At 39.9% G+C, this 15838-nt stretch overlaps 1 protein-coding gene across 3 annotated transcripts in view; it reads right to left on the bottom strand.

Annotated features, from left to right (window-relative positions):
- osbpl10a (oxysterol binding protein-like 10a) overlaps positions 1–15838 on the bottom strand; it is an 84094-nt gene that overhangs the window by 45948 nt on the left and 22308 nt on the right. For 2 of the 3 annotated variants that reach the window (XM_010735344.3, XM_019264333.2), the window contains exons 4-5: positions 12214–12282; positions 6835–7032 (exon numbers count right to left, since the gene is read on the bottom strand). In XM_010735344.3, the coding sequence (XP_010733646.1) occupies positions 6835–7032; positions 12214–12282 (267 nt within the window). The remainder of the gene's footprint in view (positions 1–6834; positions 7033–12213; positions 12283–15838) is intronic. The other variant, XM_010735345.3, reaches the window with a different exon arrangement.

Raw genomic sequence — 15838 nt, 5'->3', positions numbered from 1 at the left:
AATCGTGAGAGGGAGATACTCCATATATTTAATAAATATATATTTTATAGAAAACAACATATTTTATAGAAAAACGTTCCTTATTCCATAGCGAGTCGGTTATCTCTTCCAGAGGTTTACAGTCCTTCACTTCTGAGAGCCACAATCCAATTGGCAAAGTGAGATCTGATTTCAGTGCTATACATTTCGTAATAATAGCTAGCAGGATTTCTGAGAGCTTAATGGAACGATTGCACTAAAATTTTGTGTTATTTTCCAGCTAACATATTGAATCTGTGATGAACTAACGCTGAGACAGTGGTCCAGCCGAGCCTAGCTGAGCCAGGCCTAGCCGAGCCCTAGTACAGTATCTGCTTTGAACCGAGCTGAGTTTTAGTGAAAAGCCAAACAAAACTTTTTAAAACCACCTGTTAAGTCTACGGGATGAATGTTTCATATAGCCATAATTTATGTTGCTTTATAGTCACATATTGATACAGAAATGATAGGCTATAGTAAGAAAGCTGCAAAAATACCAATATCCTCACTTTTGTGTAGAGTACAAATCATAAAATGTAGGCAGAAAAGTGGTTTAGAAGAAGTAGAACTGCAACTTAGTGCATTAGTAATATCAGAAATCAGAGCTGCCTGAGGGTCTATATCCACTAAAAGGAACTTTAGCAGGAGGCAATGCAAGTTGGTGTGCGCAAATGTGTTGCTATGCAACCATAAATGAAAAAAAAACAAACATACCATGCTCAGGAATAACGCTGTACATGAAGTAAAGTAAAATGCAGCCAACGTACCTGATGCAAGCAAAACATTTTAACACAAGCGAGACACAAACAAACACAACATAAAGAGATACATTAGACATTAAAAGGTAAAAGGGAGAAAACCGAGCAGATGAGGTCAGGAAGAGTGAAAGCCTGTTATAAAATAAAGTATAATTTCTCAGAATACCTGACTGAATAAGGACACACATGCACACACATGCACACACATGCACACAGCCTTTTTAAGGGTTCTTATTGACGTTTTTACAGGTGAACATCATGAATACAACCTGGCCCCATGTGGACGACAGGGGCCAAAAGGTAGCCACACACATTAAATGTGATTCTTTCAAAACAAATATCTCCTTCCTCATATTCCAACATAAAGTAGCTCATAAAAATTGATTTATATACAGCATGTGGATGAAATATAAGCTTGAGTTTTCTATAATGTTTCTCTCTGTATGTGAATGTGGTTCATATTTCTTTGCTTGGTTTCAAAGCAGGTTACACTGTGCGACATGAACATAAAAGGAACAGAAAATTGCAGCAGACCTCTGCTATAAAGCTAAATCAGTGGTGTTACAGTAATGGCTCCCCCACCACGCGCACATACATGCACAGAGCTCTCTGGAGCCAACAGGACCAGTGATGCTTCCAAAAATAGCCTAACCCCAGTGATCCAGTCCTGCTGCAGCGGTGTAAGTGCCCAGTGGTGCTGCTGCATCGACAGTCGAGGCGTTTGATGAGTTCACATCAGCCGTGACAAGCTGGGTGAGGAGAGACGGTAATGTGGTCTGACTCCCAGCAACACACATTCAGAGGAAAGACAGATGCATGCATGGATGAACAGATGGATGAAAGGTGACAGCATGACAAGACCTCCTCAATATATTGGTACGTTAATGCTACAGGTCAGAGTCGGATGCTGCCGAAAAAAATAAATAGAGAATCAAATATTGAAATTCATCATTATTATCATCAGTATCATTCTATAGAAATAATTGAAAAGTAACTGTGTATTTTGAAACAATCTATTCATGGCAGTTTGGTACAGCTTAAACTTTGTATGTCACGTTGAAACAGCAGGGTAATGCCACCACCACCTGTATCTGACTTGACTTGAACCACTGTTCTATCGCACAATCCCTGAGAAAATTGCCACCGTGATAATTTTTCAGTGTTGTAATATCGTGTGACGTAGTGTTATAAATCACTGCATGTTCTGCAGTCAGACTAAGCCTTCAAACTCATTGATGTGTTACTCAAACTGACCTTCTTGGAATATTTTTTTTTTTTTGTCCCGCCATGATATGAAACAGTGTGCAACAAATTTTACTCCTCAAGTTCAGTTCACTTCAGGCTGAGAAAACATTTGTTTAATATTGTCTGTGGTTCTGTGGGGAATTTTGAAAATATAACCCTGATGATGTCCTGATGGTGATTTCAGCTTGTTTGGGTTTGAAGACTGAAATTTTCACACATTTTTTGAAAGTGGGGGTCATGGAAATTTGAAAGACATAGACATTCACCAAATGAACACAGCCTTTCAGGGCGTGAGTGGTGGATACGTCCTGTTACACAACAACAATCATGCATCGGTCGAACTCCCCCCGACTCCGTTCTGCCACTGGGCTCAACAGTCAAGTCTCCTGCCTGGTGTGAGGGTGGCTCAGTGAGACAGGGATCAACAGGGCAGAGCCAAGGAGGCAGATCATATGGAGACTCACTAAGTTGCTTCCCTCCATGACTGTTTGAAAGTCAGAAAGTTGTATGCATCTGTATACGTCTTCCGGGAAGTAACAAAGTGGTGTTTATGAATATTATCAGCAAAGGTGACCAGAAAATATATGAGATGTACAACACGACATCCCCGATGCTGCTGTTTGAACATAAATCCACTGATAATCAGCATGCAGCAGCTTCCCGGTCTCTACTGCGCACAGTGGTGCATAAATCAAAGCACAAGCAGACTCCTTTACTGTCGACTCCAGCATCCTCCGGCCCTGTGCCAAAGCTGTCAGACAAGTTTATGGGCCTGTAATGAATAAAGGAAAGGGAACAACAGATGATACAAGGAGAGAGGGAAGCCGATCGGAGGCCGAGAAGGAGTGGTGGACGTGAAGAGAGATGAAGAAGGAAGCTAAATGATGGCAGATATGAATCAGGTCGTGGAAAGCTGCAAACCACTTCTTCTGGACTGAAAGTGTGTGAACTTGAGGAGAAAAAATGGATCACACATCGCAGAGGGACTAGAAAACACAAGCACCAGAGGAGTGTTTGTTTTGCTTAATGATCACACCATCTGCTCTGTATTTACTCAAAATGTCCCAGGTTCATATGAGGAGACAGACTCCGCTTCTCAGAGGTGAGAAATCATTCTCCACTCGCACTGATTGCTGGTTGCTCTCTTTCTGTCACAGAGTGAATCACATAGACGAGATATTCTTAGCGAGACGAGAAGACACACAGCATGGTGCATCTGAATGGGCTATTTAACGACTCCAAGCCAGCCAGGTCTTGGTGAGCAAGAAGGCATGAAAGAACGATCTGTGCATGAAATATTGATTGACTGACAGGCAGAGGAAGCAGATGAAACCGACGGAAATGTCACGTTTTTTAATACACAGTTTAGCTAATGGTCCTGCAGTCTACTCCGTACTGTGTCGGTTTAAGGAGAGGACAAACAGCGATATGAGGTGTTCACATCCCACTGAGAGGTTTCAATTACATGACAGCTTCTTAGGCGAACAGTGTTTTTTGTTCCTGTGGTGTATTCCAACGGCCTATTTGGCCAACAGCACACAAAGCAGCTCTGTCCCAGTTTAAGACAGGCAACAAATGAGAGCCGTCTTTGTTATTCTGGGAGCGACATCAGAAAGCTACAGGTGAAACACTGTCTCCTGTGACCTTCAGAAGGGTGACAAGGTCAAACAATGAGTGTCTAAATGAATGAACAATACATAAAAAGGAAAAGACAAATATATCAGTGCTCAATAGATTAATTTATCCAGCATTATTATTATGACTTGAATATCTATCAAAGTTTGCACTGTTAATCGAACAACTTAACCATAAATTGACCTTCAGTAGCGCCATATAGATGTTGTTTATGAGGAAAAATGTGGGTGATGTGATTGACATTCCTGCCATTGGCACCAACACTATTCCACTGATCTATAGGTGGTGGTAATGTGCAAAGAAATACAGCAATGTGACAACAAAAGACGTGAAGAAGAAGACTTCAAGCCAGTAAACATGGATGTAAACAACTGAGATTTAAATTGCTCAAAAATTGGCTTTGTAAATTTTTTATGAAGAGGAAAAACATTCAACACAGATACAACCTTTGGTGAGTGAATTTAAACAACTTTACTTTTGAACTCTCTGTTTATATTTGATCTTTCAATAAGTTTTGACTTTTGGATTATGGAGTTAATGGCCGTGATTTATTTATTTTTTCTCCAGCAGATATTGTTGCAACAAGACTTACCTAGTAAGGAAGTTTTGTGTTTATATGTGTGTGTATATGTATTTATTCAGTTTAGGGAAACTGACAGGAACTAGAAATTTTCTCTGTTGCTCTGGCACTAATGATGGGCAGCCTACTTGCCAGAGGGGGGTAAACTGGGTTTATTTTACATAGATAGGGTATGAGTCAGACCCTGTGTATCTCCATCGAAACAGGGATAACACGAGCAAAAAGTTGTTTATTTTGAAAATTACCCACAATATGAAAATGTTTTGATCATGCTGGTTGATTAATTCCAATTTTATTTATTTTATTGGTATTACTGGATGCTCCATAAGCTTCACTGAAGTGCCAACAATGAGGGCCAAGCTCATCCTCAGTCATAATATAGCTTAAATACACTTTCATTATTATCACTTTTTAAGTTGAGTTGGCAAAAAGTTACAACTTTTTCATGATGGCCAACATGACCTCTTCCCTGTCAGCCTCTATTTTTCACCTGTGTACCAACAGTTTATATGAGCAGAAGTGTTTTACATTTAGAAAGCTTCCTGTCTCTCCTTGTCCATGTTACCTCCTCCTTTCAAACTGCTAAGTCATCTTATCTCCATAATTCAGCGGCCAGATGCACAGCTGCCTGGCAACGATCCGAAAAGCACATTTCATCTCGAAACAAAAGAGCTAAAGCAAAAACGCTGAAGCTAATGACTCTATAGTTTGCCAGACAGGCCTACAATCATGTCTTCATCATTTTCGCTTTGCAAATCCAACTTCAGGCATAATCTCTGGCAATTAATCACTAAAAACTAACTGCAGACAGGCTATTAAGAAGAGACAGGAAAAAAAAACAATCCTCTCTTGAAAGATAAGCAGGGAAGTGAATGACTGTGCTGAGTGTATGGAGATGTAGCAGATGAGGACCAAGTGGTAACCAGAAGTGACACGTCTGGTGACTGAGGCGGAGAGAATTAATGAGGATTTGAACTTCAAACTAAATCAAAAGCTGATTGGAAATTTCAAGTGGAGGGAGTTGTAATTAACTCAGGATGTGCTCGCAGGTCTGTAAATTTAAACTCTCGCGGAAACATCAGTAAAAACTATTCAAATGTATACATTCAAGGATTATCCAGACAACACGCTCAGGAATATGAAATGTTCCATATGGGCGAGCTCACTGTCACTTACTATTTATCTTCCTTGCACACGCTGACACTTTTACGTCTCATATGTTGATTACTGCACACACACACCATGCTGACCCTGACATTCGCTCCAGCAGCTCTTCCCTCTGTCGCAGGCCATGTTAATCAGTATTGATATATACTATAAAAATGCCAACAAAGCCGAACTTACAGTAAAGACTGAGAACACCGCAGTCGGTGTCAAGCCTGCCAGGGATCCAGAAATATCTGCTGAACTCACTGCACCAGTGTCCCACCTGAGACCGGTGTCGAGGCTCTGAAGACAAAGGCCACGGAAAATACAGTGCAGCGTCTGGAGTTTGATCCAAATGATCAGAGAAAAAAACTTTCTGTTTAAACTTCTTTAAAGATGAATCCAGTTTAGAACAACTCAGGTCTTATTTTGTCCATCATTCCAAAGTATTTCAACTCAAGAAATGTGGTAAAGCCAGTTAATCAACCTGCTGCTTATTCAGTTTAGACAAATGAAACCCCAATATCAATGAAGGTAATTACTGCAAATATGTTCAAAACAAAGACTTGTAATGGACATAGACATGGAACAAACATGGACGTCATATCCGTGACGTCACCCACAGGTTTCGAAGATTTGCTGTGAAGCTCAGTGTGGTGGCTCTGGATGCTGCCATCTTGGCAGTCCTGCTTTTATCTCATTTGAAAATGGGCAAAGAGTTGACGTGTGGGTGGAGCTGAGGCCAGCTAAATGAAGCCTGGATGGTCAAACAAAGCACCCACCTGTCAATCAAAGTGGCCACGATCTTAATTCTGCATAACTTTGTTATAAGTCTGCATGACTAACTTATGATTTGAACAGGTGAGTTCTATATAAATTCACCCTCAGCACAGTTGTCATAAAGTATGAAATTAGCAATAGAGAACAAAAAAAGGCTGTAAACATGTTTATTTCTGCTGTCAAGTTGGACTTTTTAACATGGGGGCTTATGGGCACTGACTCATTCTGCCAGCTTCAAGTGGCCGATTGAGGAACTGCAGTGTTGGCACATTGGGTTCACTTCACAGCAACAACGCAAACATTTAATGTGTGACTCTCATCAGTTCACACCAACTGTTCAGAAGGTCTATCAGGAAGATCATCAGATGATAAAGACAAAACAGCTTGATACTGATATTGTAGAAAACAAAAGAAATATACTTGAATTCGTACTGAAATATAACTGTATCATAAAATTTACGTGACCCTTCCCTAAATTTCCCTAAATACTTTGTTGTAACAATGTCGCCATGCCTCTAAATGAATATTGTGAGTACAATCCTATCAGAAATGAAAGACCCACACTGTAATAAAACAAACTTCCATGCTGTGTCGGCAAACCCATCCCCACTATTCCTTTTTCGTCCAACCTCTTTAAAAAGGCCGGGCTTGTGCCACCTCTGTAACACCCACCTCTTTGACCTCCAGCAGCCGTCCTGGGTACTGACTCCTGGCCCGCCGAGCTGCAGCCGGAGATTTGTGGTGGGTGATGGTGACGATGTTGCTGGGTGAGGCCGTGTGGCTCAGGTGCCTCTGAGAACCCGGGGATGAAGATGGGGTTAGGTGGGGGAGGAGGGAGAAGCTACGGGTCCGACCAGAGGATGAGGAGCCCTGGGGGGGAGCAGGGGAGGTGACACAGAAAGGAAGAGAGAGAGAGTTGCGTGGTAATTTAAATGTGAAAGGAGTATGATAATGTAAAAGGAAGCGCATGCTCTTTAAATTTACCTCATTTTAAATTTAAGGTGGTTCAATAAGGAAAGCCACTCTGCTGCAAAAAGGTTCAATATTAGATTTGTATTGGAAAAAATAGCCTTTTATGTTCATCGGGTTGTTTGACTTGCCTGCTAATACAGAAGAGAACAGCACTGAGTCTATCCATCTGTGCTAGCACACACTTATTTATTTAGACCTCTAAATTTGATTAATCAAATTATGCTCTAACGTGCCAGTTAAATGTTAATAGTTAGCATTAAAAGTCATGGCTAGATAGAAATTAATTCAACTTTGAACTTATCTTAAACTTCAAGCTCCTTGTAATGTCACTTAAGTCAACAAGGAGCATTACGTTTGATACATTTGATTTGATACCTTCTTCTGTTTTTATAAGAAATCTTCTTTTTGAGGTTGTTGCCAGCCTAGTTTTGACTAGGTCTTTTCTAAAGAGGCATACACCATCCAGGCAACTAAAATCCTGCATTCATGGCGACCATGGTGTTGAAAGGTGTGCTCATAGGTGTGCAAAGCACTAAAAACCTATGGCGTATGTGCGCAAATGCATACATGTGTGCATAAATGGCAGTGCAATACACTTAAAGATTGTAGTTTGGAGGTTTGAAACTCTGGTCAGTGTAAAGAAAAACTTCATGAAGAAAAACAGATTGATTTAGATTGTCTGACTGAAAAACAACCTCCGATCAGAAGCTAATTTCATGACATAAATTCGTCTCAAACAGTTCACTGTATGTCAGCAATGGCCTTGCAAGTTTCATGATGATTTGAAACATTAGATAGACACACGAATGTGGCAAGAAATATTAACACCAGCAACAATGTTTCACCAGAGCACAGTCCTTTAATATAGAACCACTTGGTTTAAGAGTGCAGTAAAAGAAACATTTCATCTGACAGTTTTAACTGGATTAGATAACAATATATAGAAGGAGCCACGAGCAGGTTCATGAACTGAAAGGTGAAGTTTGACAGAGCTTCATAAAAAGCTAGTCATCCCTTTTGTTGTTTTGTTTTGCAGCTCTCTGCGCTGAAACTAGTCACATCACATTCTTCAGTTTGATACCTCCCTCGCCTCCCCTCTGTGACTCTTGTCTTTTCAGTTCGCTGACCCCTGCACTCACACAGGCAGCGATGTCAGCGCAGTATCTCTCTCTCTCTCTCTTCTGTCTTTACTCTCCATTAGTTTACAGCAGCACACGGAGACAAGACACCAGAGATTCATCCCTCAGAAGAGCACAGAGGTCTGGTCACTGCAGCGGTGAAAATTAAATAGATCAAATAAACAACTTCCACTCCAGCACACTGCTCACTGAGAGGGAAACAACAGGCCTTTGCTATGCGGTAACACAGGATATTAAATCTACACATGCTGTAAGATAATGTCACAGACATGATAGGGGGATAATTGCTTGTTATTCTGCTCCTTGGTTAGATTTGAGAGGAAAATCTGCATGAAAAAGCACCATGTATTTACAAAAAGAAATCAAATGAATATGTCAGAACTGCAAGAACAGTTTTGATCAGATGCAGCCAAAAAGAAAATAGAGGCAGTTACAGTATGGTAGGCAAGTTCTTGTGTAATCATTTTAACAGGAAATAATCCGCTTATAGAAGAGAACACTGTTGTATTGTGCAACACAAAGTCACAAGCAGTGAGTAAGCAGAAAAGGAAGAGGCATTTCAGGAGGGCAAACAGACAGACACGCTGAGGTATTGTGCTCCAAAACTGGCTCAGGGGCCCGAGCATTTCAATAAAGTGGAACGGAAAGAAGACACCAGACCGAGAAAATTCAAAGAGAAAAAGAAAGGAGGAGGCAGAGGAAAGTATCGAGTATCACATGTGTGACGAACATACTGAATAAGGAAATCTTTAGTTTCCTTATATGAAGAAACTAAAGCCGTGTGACCCTCTTCAAATCAATCAATATCTAAATGTAACTCTGGGCTTCGGTGTGAACATGAGCTGTGAGCAGTTTTCTTTCTTCATTTCAGAATTTGCACATGTTTTCTTAAAAAAGATTTTTTTAGATTTTATCAAAACATAGAAAACATACTGTGGTAATCTTTAAGGCCATGATTGGGACTCCAGTTTTATAATCTCACATAAAATGCAGGGTGTGCCTGACATACTCAGCTCAGGTGGAAAAACCCCCCACGCTTGCTGCTTCACAGGTGCTCTGCTGTCACTCGACCGTGGGCGGACTTGGCCCTGTGTGAGGCAGCGTGGGTAGACGGTACAACGGTCAGCTGCTGACCTGTCATTTTCAACACTACAGGGAATAACGCTAATTACACACAATTAGCTATTCAGTAATAACCTTGTTTAGAGGGTATGAATATAGTTTTTAAATACCTGTACACAGATATTTATAGTGTGAAGTCATCAGCTGAATTTAAAACCCAGAACAGACAAACATACCAGCGGACATACTGTCTTTGTACAAGCAGATAGTAAACAACATTACACACTCAAAGTCCACACTTTGACTCTTTGTGCCCTTCCTGTCAGGAGTTGTGTATGTGTGTAAAACAGTGAGCACATACACACGTTACTGGCCTTATTTATCAGCTCATTGTTGCAGCTGTGCAGTACAGCTGTACTGCCTGAGTGAGCGGCTGCACCTATGGAAACCTCTGAAACCACACCTGTATGAGACATGAGTGAATGTGGCAGTCGCTGCACCAACTTCAAACATCACTGTGGTCACCGAGGTCGTGGGAATTTGCTTTTAATAATGCTGGACATCTATTACATGTCTTTGAAATTGGTGTGTCTGTCCATTTCACAGAAATATCCACATTCATAGGTCAGTTTATACCAGAAGTTGTTAGAAATATTCTATTGCTTTCTGTTTTCAGGTTATTTTATTTTATTTTATTCTCCTTATGCATTTATGTCTACATTTTGCTGCAGACAAAATATATAAAATACCATTAAATACAAAGACTAATTTGTATTTGAACACCACATTAAAACATTTTAATAAATACAAAATTCTGTCTAAATAAAAGACTCATCTGGGGCCTCACATCTCGTCTCTGTCTCTTTGCTGGATAAAACTGAAACTCTGAAACCAGGATGACTGAAGTAAAAGCCACTACTTCTGTAACCAACTACCGGCAGGGATCAGGTGTGTTTAGATAGAGGAAGTTGATCAATAGTTTGAACGAGGTCAAACTCTGACAAGACTTGATAAGAATCTATAGAAATCTCCAGCCAAAGAGAAAAGCGTATCTCCTCATTTGTGAAAGAGTTATTGCTTTATTGAACATGGAGCTTCTGTTCAGTGCGTATTTCTTTGAGCAGGACATGAAATCTGGATGAGAACACAGGAGTCCTACCATGGTGTATTTATGTTCTATAGTTCAGGGTTCAGATTTTCATCTGCTCATATCACCACCACAACACTAAACATTTGTGACTGCATCATGCTTCAAGGGATAATTCCGGTGTATTTTAAACTTGTGGATTTTCCCATAAATGTGTCCATCCGGGCCCAGTGGGTCGTGCCAACTTTGCACTCACCACATTTCTTGGGAAATCGATGACTCACGCTAAACATATTTTCAGGGCGAGCTGGAGGAGCTTCCAACAGCTTTCCAAATAAACATCATTTTTACATGAATCATATCAAACGCCTGCCTCCGAGTTGGACTGAAGTAAACAGCAGTGAACAGCAATTATGACTATCTACACATTATGGCTGCTGTTAGTACGGCATAACCCCTTAAGTTTGGTTGATGTTTAATTTTGTAACTGAAAACGCTGATAATAAAAAAAAAATAGTAATAATATAATAATAATAACTTTACGATGATAAAAACAGACTTATTGTAACAGCAGCAGGTGAAAACATCAGATATGTGTGGAGCTTTCTCAGATTAAGTCCATCATGTTTTCTACATTGTTTTCATTGTTTCAGGTTTAAATGATGCTCTTTTAGTCACACCATCTCCTTGCCTCGTCTTATTTCATGGCAGCCAAATGTAAAAATTAGGAAGTAAATCAATTCCTAATAGTTGCATAACTGCAGTGGATGGAAACCAACATTAATTTGCATTTTATTTCGTCGATTTTCTGGAAATTTGGTTAAAATCTGCATTATATTTGAATAAAAACTATTTACTTACTCATATCGACGGTTACATCATGTACAAGTTACACTTACATCATTTTCAAATCAGTCTGCTAACTGCTGATGGAAAACATGGGATAAAGAGTGAGTGAGAACTTAAGATTGTGAAGCTGTTTTGTGTCAGAAATGTGTGATTAAGCTACACTGAGGAGAAAACCAGCATAACAACATACTCTACATTGTATTTCTTCTCTAATTTCAAAATAAAAGTCCTAAGTCCAGATTGTCTCCCTCTTTTATTCTGTTTCTTATAAAGACTGACAAGGAAAATGAACCCCTGCCCTTTTTTTTGTAATAAATAAATCCAGCTACACCGTTTCTGCTAAAGATGTAGCCGAGTCTCCACCGCTGGCTGCCTCATCGCTGGAGTGTGGCTGCGATAATGATCTGAGAGGCAGACAGTGCAGCTCAGGGAAGGATTAGACCTCAGCAGTGGGTACAGTAATAACAGCTGCTGCCGTGGCAATGCCCCGCAGTCAACGAACAGGAACAAAACGCCCGCTCAGCTCCGCGGGGCAGGAGGAAAGAAGAGAGATAGTCCGTCTTGCCTATTCCACTTCTCCTTGCTTATCCAATTTTCTCTCATCTTTTGATTGCTTTTCTCATCACGGCTGAGCAGAGTAATTGGACTTTCCCCTTACTCCAGCTGTGCAGCAGTTTGAAGTGGTGAGGAGCTACATGTTGAAAAGAAAGCCGGCGATGAAGCAGCATAATGAGGCCGCAGTATTTAATTGTTTAAAAAAGACACATGAAAGAGCAGTCAGCATGGGGACGAGAGTGAGTGTTCTTTGTCCTTTCTACTGTTTAATGGTGAAACTGTTAGTCAAGTATAATGCATCTTGGATACTCAGGGATGTGTGTGCGTGTGTGTGTGTGTGTGTGTGTGTGTGTGTGTGTGTGTGTGCGTGTGTGTGGGGTGACTCACCAGCACCTCTGGGCCTCCTCCTGCTCTGTCCACACTTAAGTGTTCATCTGAGCCCTTCAACTTCCTCACCTGAATCCAATGAGAAACACATACGGATAAATTAATGGAAAAACTTGAGTTAATGAAGAAACATGATGAAAGCATGTGCATCTGTGCAAGGCACCCAGGAAGACACTGGAAGGTCTGATGACGATAAAAATCAAAATCATCACACACTATGACCGCCTTCATAGTCACCAGACCTGTGGGAGATTTTAGACCAAGGGTGCTAAAGGACTCAGCACACTTATCATGCAGGTGATAATAATGTGTGCAAAATATAACCACTAGTCATGGTCATGGGAATTTTTTAAGAAAAAACCCTTGAATAAGAAAGGCTGGATTCAAAGTATCAAAGTTTAAGTTTGATTTATTATTCTTGTTTAACAGTGCACGAGGAGCTCTAACAGATGGTTATTATACATTTTTTTTAAATGGGCTGTCTTGGACACCTCTCCACTGATACAGATAATATCATATTGTCCTTTTGGTTTTCTGCTCAGTAATGAGCATTGTGTTTTATATCCAAATGGTACTCCCCTAACCTGTCTCTCCTAACCTTCTACTACTGATTTATAATTATCTCTCCCTGCCAGCCTCAGTAAATCACAGGCCAATATAAGGGAAGTGCACAAGACATGCAAAAGACAGGATACACACACACTATATGAATTAAAACACCTGAAACCCAGTATAATGCTCATTTTTATAACAGTCATGCTTTTAGCTATTGTCACTGGTTTGAAGAAGTTCATTTGGAAAACATCTTGGTTTGTCAACAGTTTTCTTATCTTTGTAGAATTTCAATTTCAGTCAAAAGTTTGGACAGACGTTCAATGTTTTTTCTTTTTTATTATTTTCTACATTATAGATTGAAACTGAAGACATCAGAACTATGAAATAACACAGATGGAATTATGTGGTAAACAGAAAAGGTGTAAACATAGAAAAATTATGTTTTATATTGTGGATTCTTTTGCTTTGATGACGGTTTTGCACAAACTTGGCATTCTCTCAATCAGATTCATGAGGTCGTCACCTGAATTGATTTGCAATTAACAGGTATGCCTCATCAAAAGTGAATTATTAAGTTCATTAAGAAAGTGAATTAAAACAAAAATCAGGCCTTTTCTAATGAGTTTGGGACCATCTGTAGTGCTATTCAGATAGGTAGTGTTGGCATCCAGTAAATAGCTCTATTTAACTACTGTAGAGAGAGAAAATGACAGTCCATCATTATTTTAGGGCATCAAGGTCAGCCAATGCAGAAAATTTCAAGAACTTAGAATGTTCATCAAGTGCAGTCACAAAAACCATCAAACTCTCATGAGAACCGCCCCAGAAAAGGAAGACCAAGAGTTACCTCTCCTGCAGAAGATACATTCGATACTGTTACCAGTCTCAGAAACTGCAAATTAACAGGACCTCCGATTAGAGCCCACATCACTGATTCACAGAGTTCAAGTAGCAGACACATCTCAAAGTCAACTGTTCAGAAGAGAATCATGCTTTCAAGGTCGATTTGCTTCAAATAAACTACGACTAAGGAAGACCGACAAGGACAGGAGAAACAAAAAATGGACATTATACCAGTGGACATCTGTACTTTCATCTGATGAGTAAAATTTGAGGTTTAAGTTCAAATTGCCATTTCTCTGTAAGATACAAAGAAGTTGAACGGATGGTGTCTACATGTGTGGTTCCCACCATGAAGCATGGAGGAGGAGCTTTGACACTGTTGGCCATTTATTCAAAATTCAAGACCAGCATGGCTACCATAGCATGCCATAGCATGACATGCTGTTCCATCTGGTATGAGCTTAGTGGGATCATCATTTATTTTTAAAGAGGACAATGACCCCAAACAAACCTCCAGGCTATGTACGAGCTATTTAACCGGGGAAGGAAAGCGATGGAGTGCTGCATCACACAACCTGGCTTCCACAGTCACCTGACCTAAACCCAGTTAAAATGGTTTGAAGAGTTGGACTTGCAGCGGCCAAGTGCTCAGAATATATGGGAACTCCTTCAAGACTGTTGGAAAACCGTTCCATGCTGCCTCATGAAGCTGACTGAGTACCAGGAGTGTGCAACGATATCATTGAAGGAAAAGGTGCCTACTTTGAAGAATCTAAAACATGAAACATATCTTTAAAAACAGATTTATACTTCACTGATTGTACAGATGTTCCTAATAAACTGGTAACTGCAACGCTTCAATACACAGCAGTCACCAAATGAAAGTCAGGGTTTAGAAACTCAGCTCAAACATATCACAAGCATCCCAACATCTGCTTGTTCATTCAGAGCTGAAGCAAAGGCCAACAACAAATATGCCTTCACAGCTTCCATGTATAAAATCAACTTTAATACCGAAGGTTTGCCAAAGAGATAATAAAGTTTGGATTATTTCTCTCCTTTCCGCACTGCTGATTTCCACACTGTCACAACCTGCAGTGGTGCTCCAGAAGGAGCTCTATAACAAGCCTCATTCTCTGCTGGATCAGGCGATTGGGAATGTACCCCACTGAGATACACACAGCACACACAAATGCACTGACTAATCCCTCGAAGCACTCGCTAACCCCCTCCAAATGCACATGCTCAAATATTAATCCATGAGACCCATATTAAAAATGACTGCTTGAGGATGAGATAAGTTACTACTACACCTGACACAGAAATCTTTCAGAAATGAGCCCACAGAGATATGAAGAGGACACTGAGACCAGGGACACTGAGCGACACTCTCATCCTCAAATAAAGCAGCAGAAGTGTGCTACCACATTCTTCTAAATCGCTTCTGTCAACACAAGTGCTAAAAATATTCTCAAATTAGACAAGCAAGAGAATTTACATGACATGTGGAAGCTGAGCTCTGAAAAGGGTGTCAGTCCTGGATGGTTGAATCTTTTAAATGAAAATGAATGTTGATCACTTTTGGTTCATCTTTTTTGTGTTTTTTTCTCATTTGTTTATGATTTTTTGTACTTTCTGTGTTTTTAATTGTTGCTTGTTTGAACATATATTCCTCGAGTTTTATTTAATTTCATGCCTGTTTACTTGTTTCTTTTCTGAGTGACGTGCTTAGGTAAGAAGTCAGAATAACACAAACAAATTTAATTACATAGCAAGCATGAACTGTTGTCTGACATTTATTTAGATGACATTTAAGGTCTGCAACTGAGGATTTGATCACTCTGTTTGTGCTCATGTGGAGACAGTGTGAAACCACATGAAAGGAAATGTTGATGCAAATGGTGTAGTGAGACCAAATTCCCTAACTCAGTACTGTTGCATACATGTTAAATATTCAAAAAGTCAACTGTCCAGATGAGAATCAGGCCTTCATGGTCATTTAAGTAAAAAAAAAAAAAAAAACAGTATTGGGAAAAACTATTCATAAACCAACTGCTAAGTCCCTCCTAAAGGTGAACTAATCTAATTTCAAACTAGTGCTTTACAAAACTGAGGTGCATTATTAAACTTCAAGAAAAACTTTAACTAGAACAGACTTCAGTAATGTGTAAATCACTAGAAAGCATCTGTAGTGTCTCATCATTGATTCAGCTATGTAAACAGAAAG

The sequence above is a fragment of the Larimichthys crocea genome, chromosome XIII (genome assembly GCF_000972845.2).
Source record: "Larimichthys crocea isolate SSNF chromosome XIII, L_crocea_2.0, whole genome shotgun sequence".
Classification (NCBI taxonomy): Eukaryota; Metazoa; Chordata; class Actinopteri; family Sciaenidae; genus Larimichthys; species Larimichthys crocea.
The sequence above is the reverse complement of the archived record's forward strand: the minus strand, read 5'-3'. Positions and strand labels throughout refer to the sequence as shown.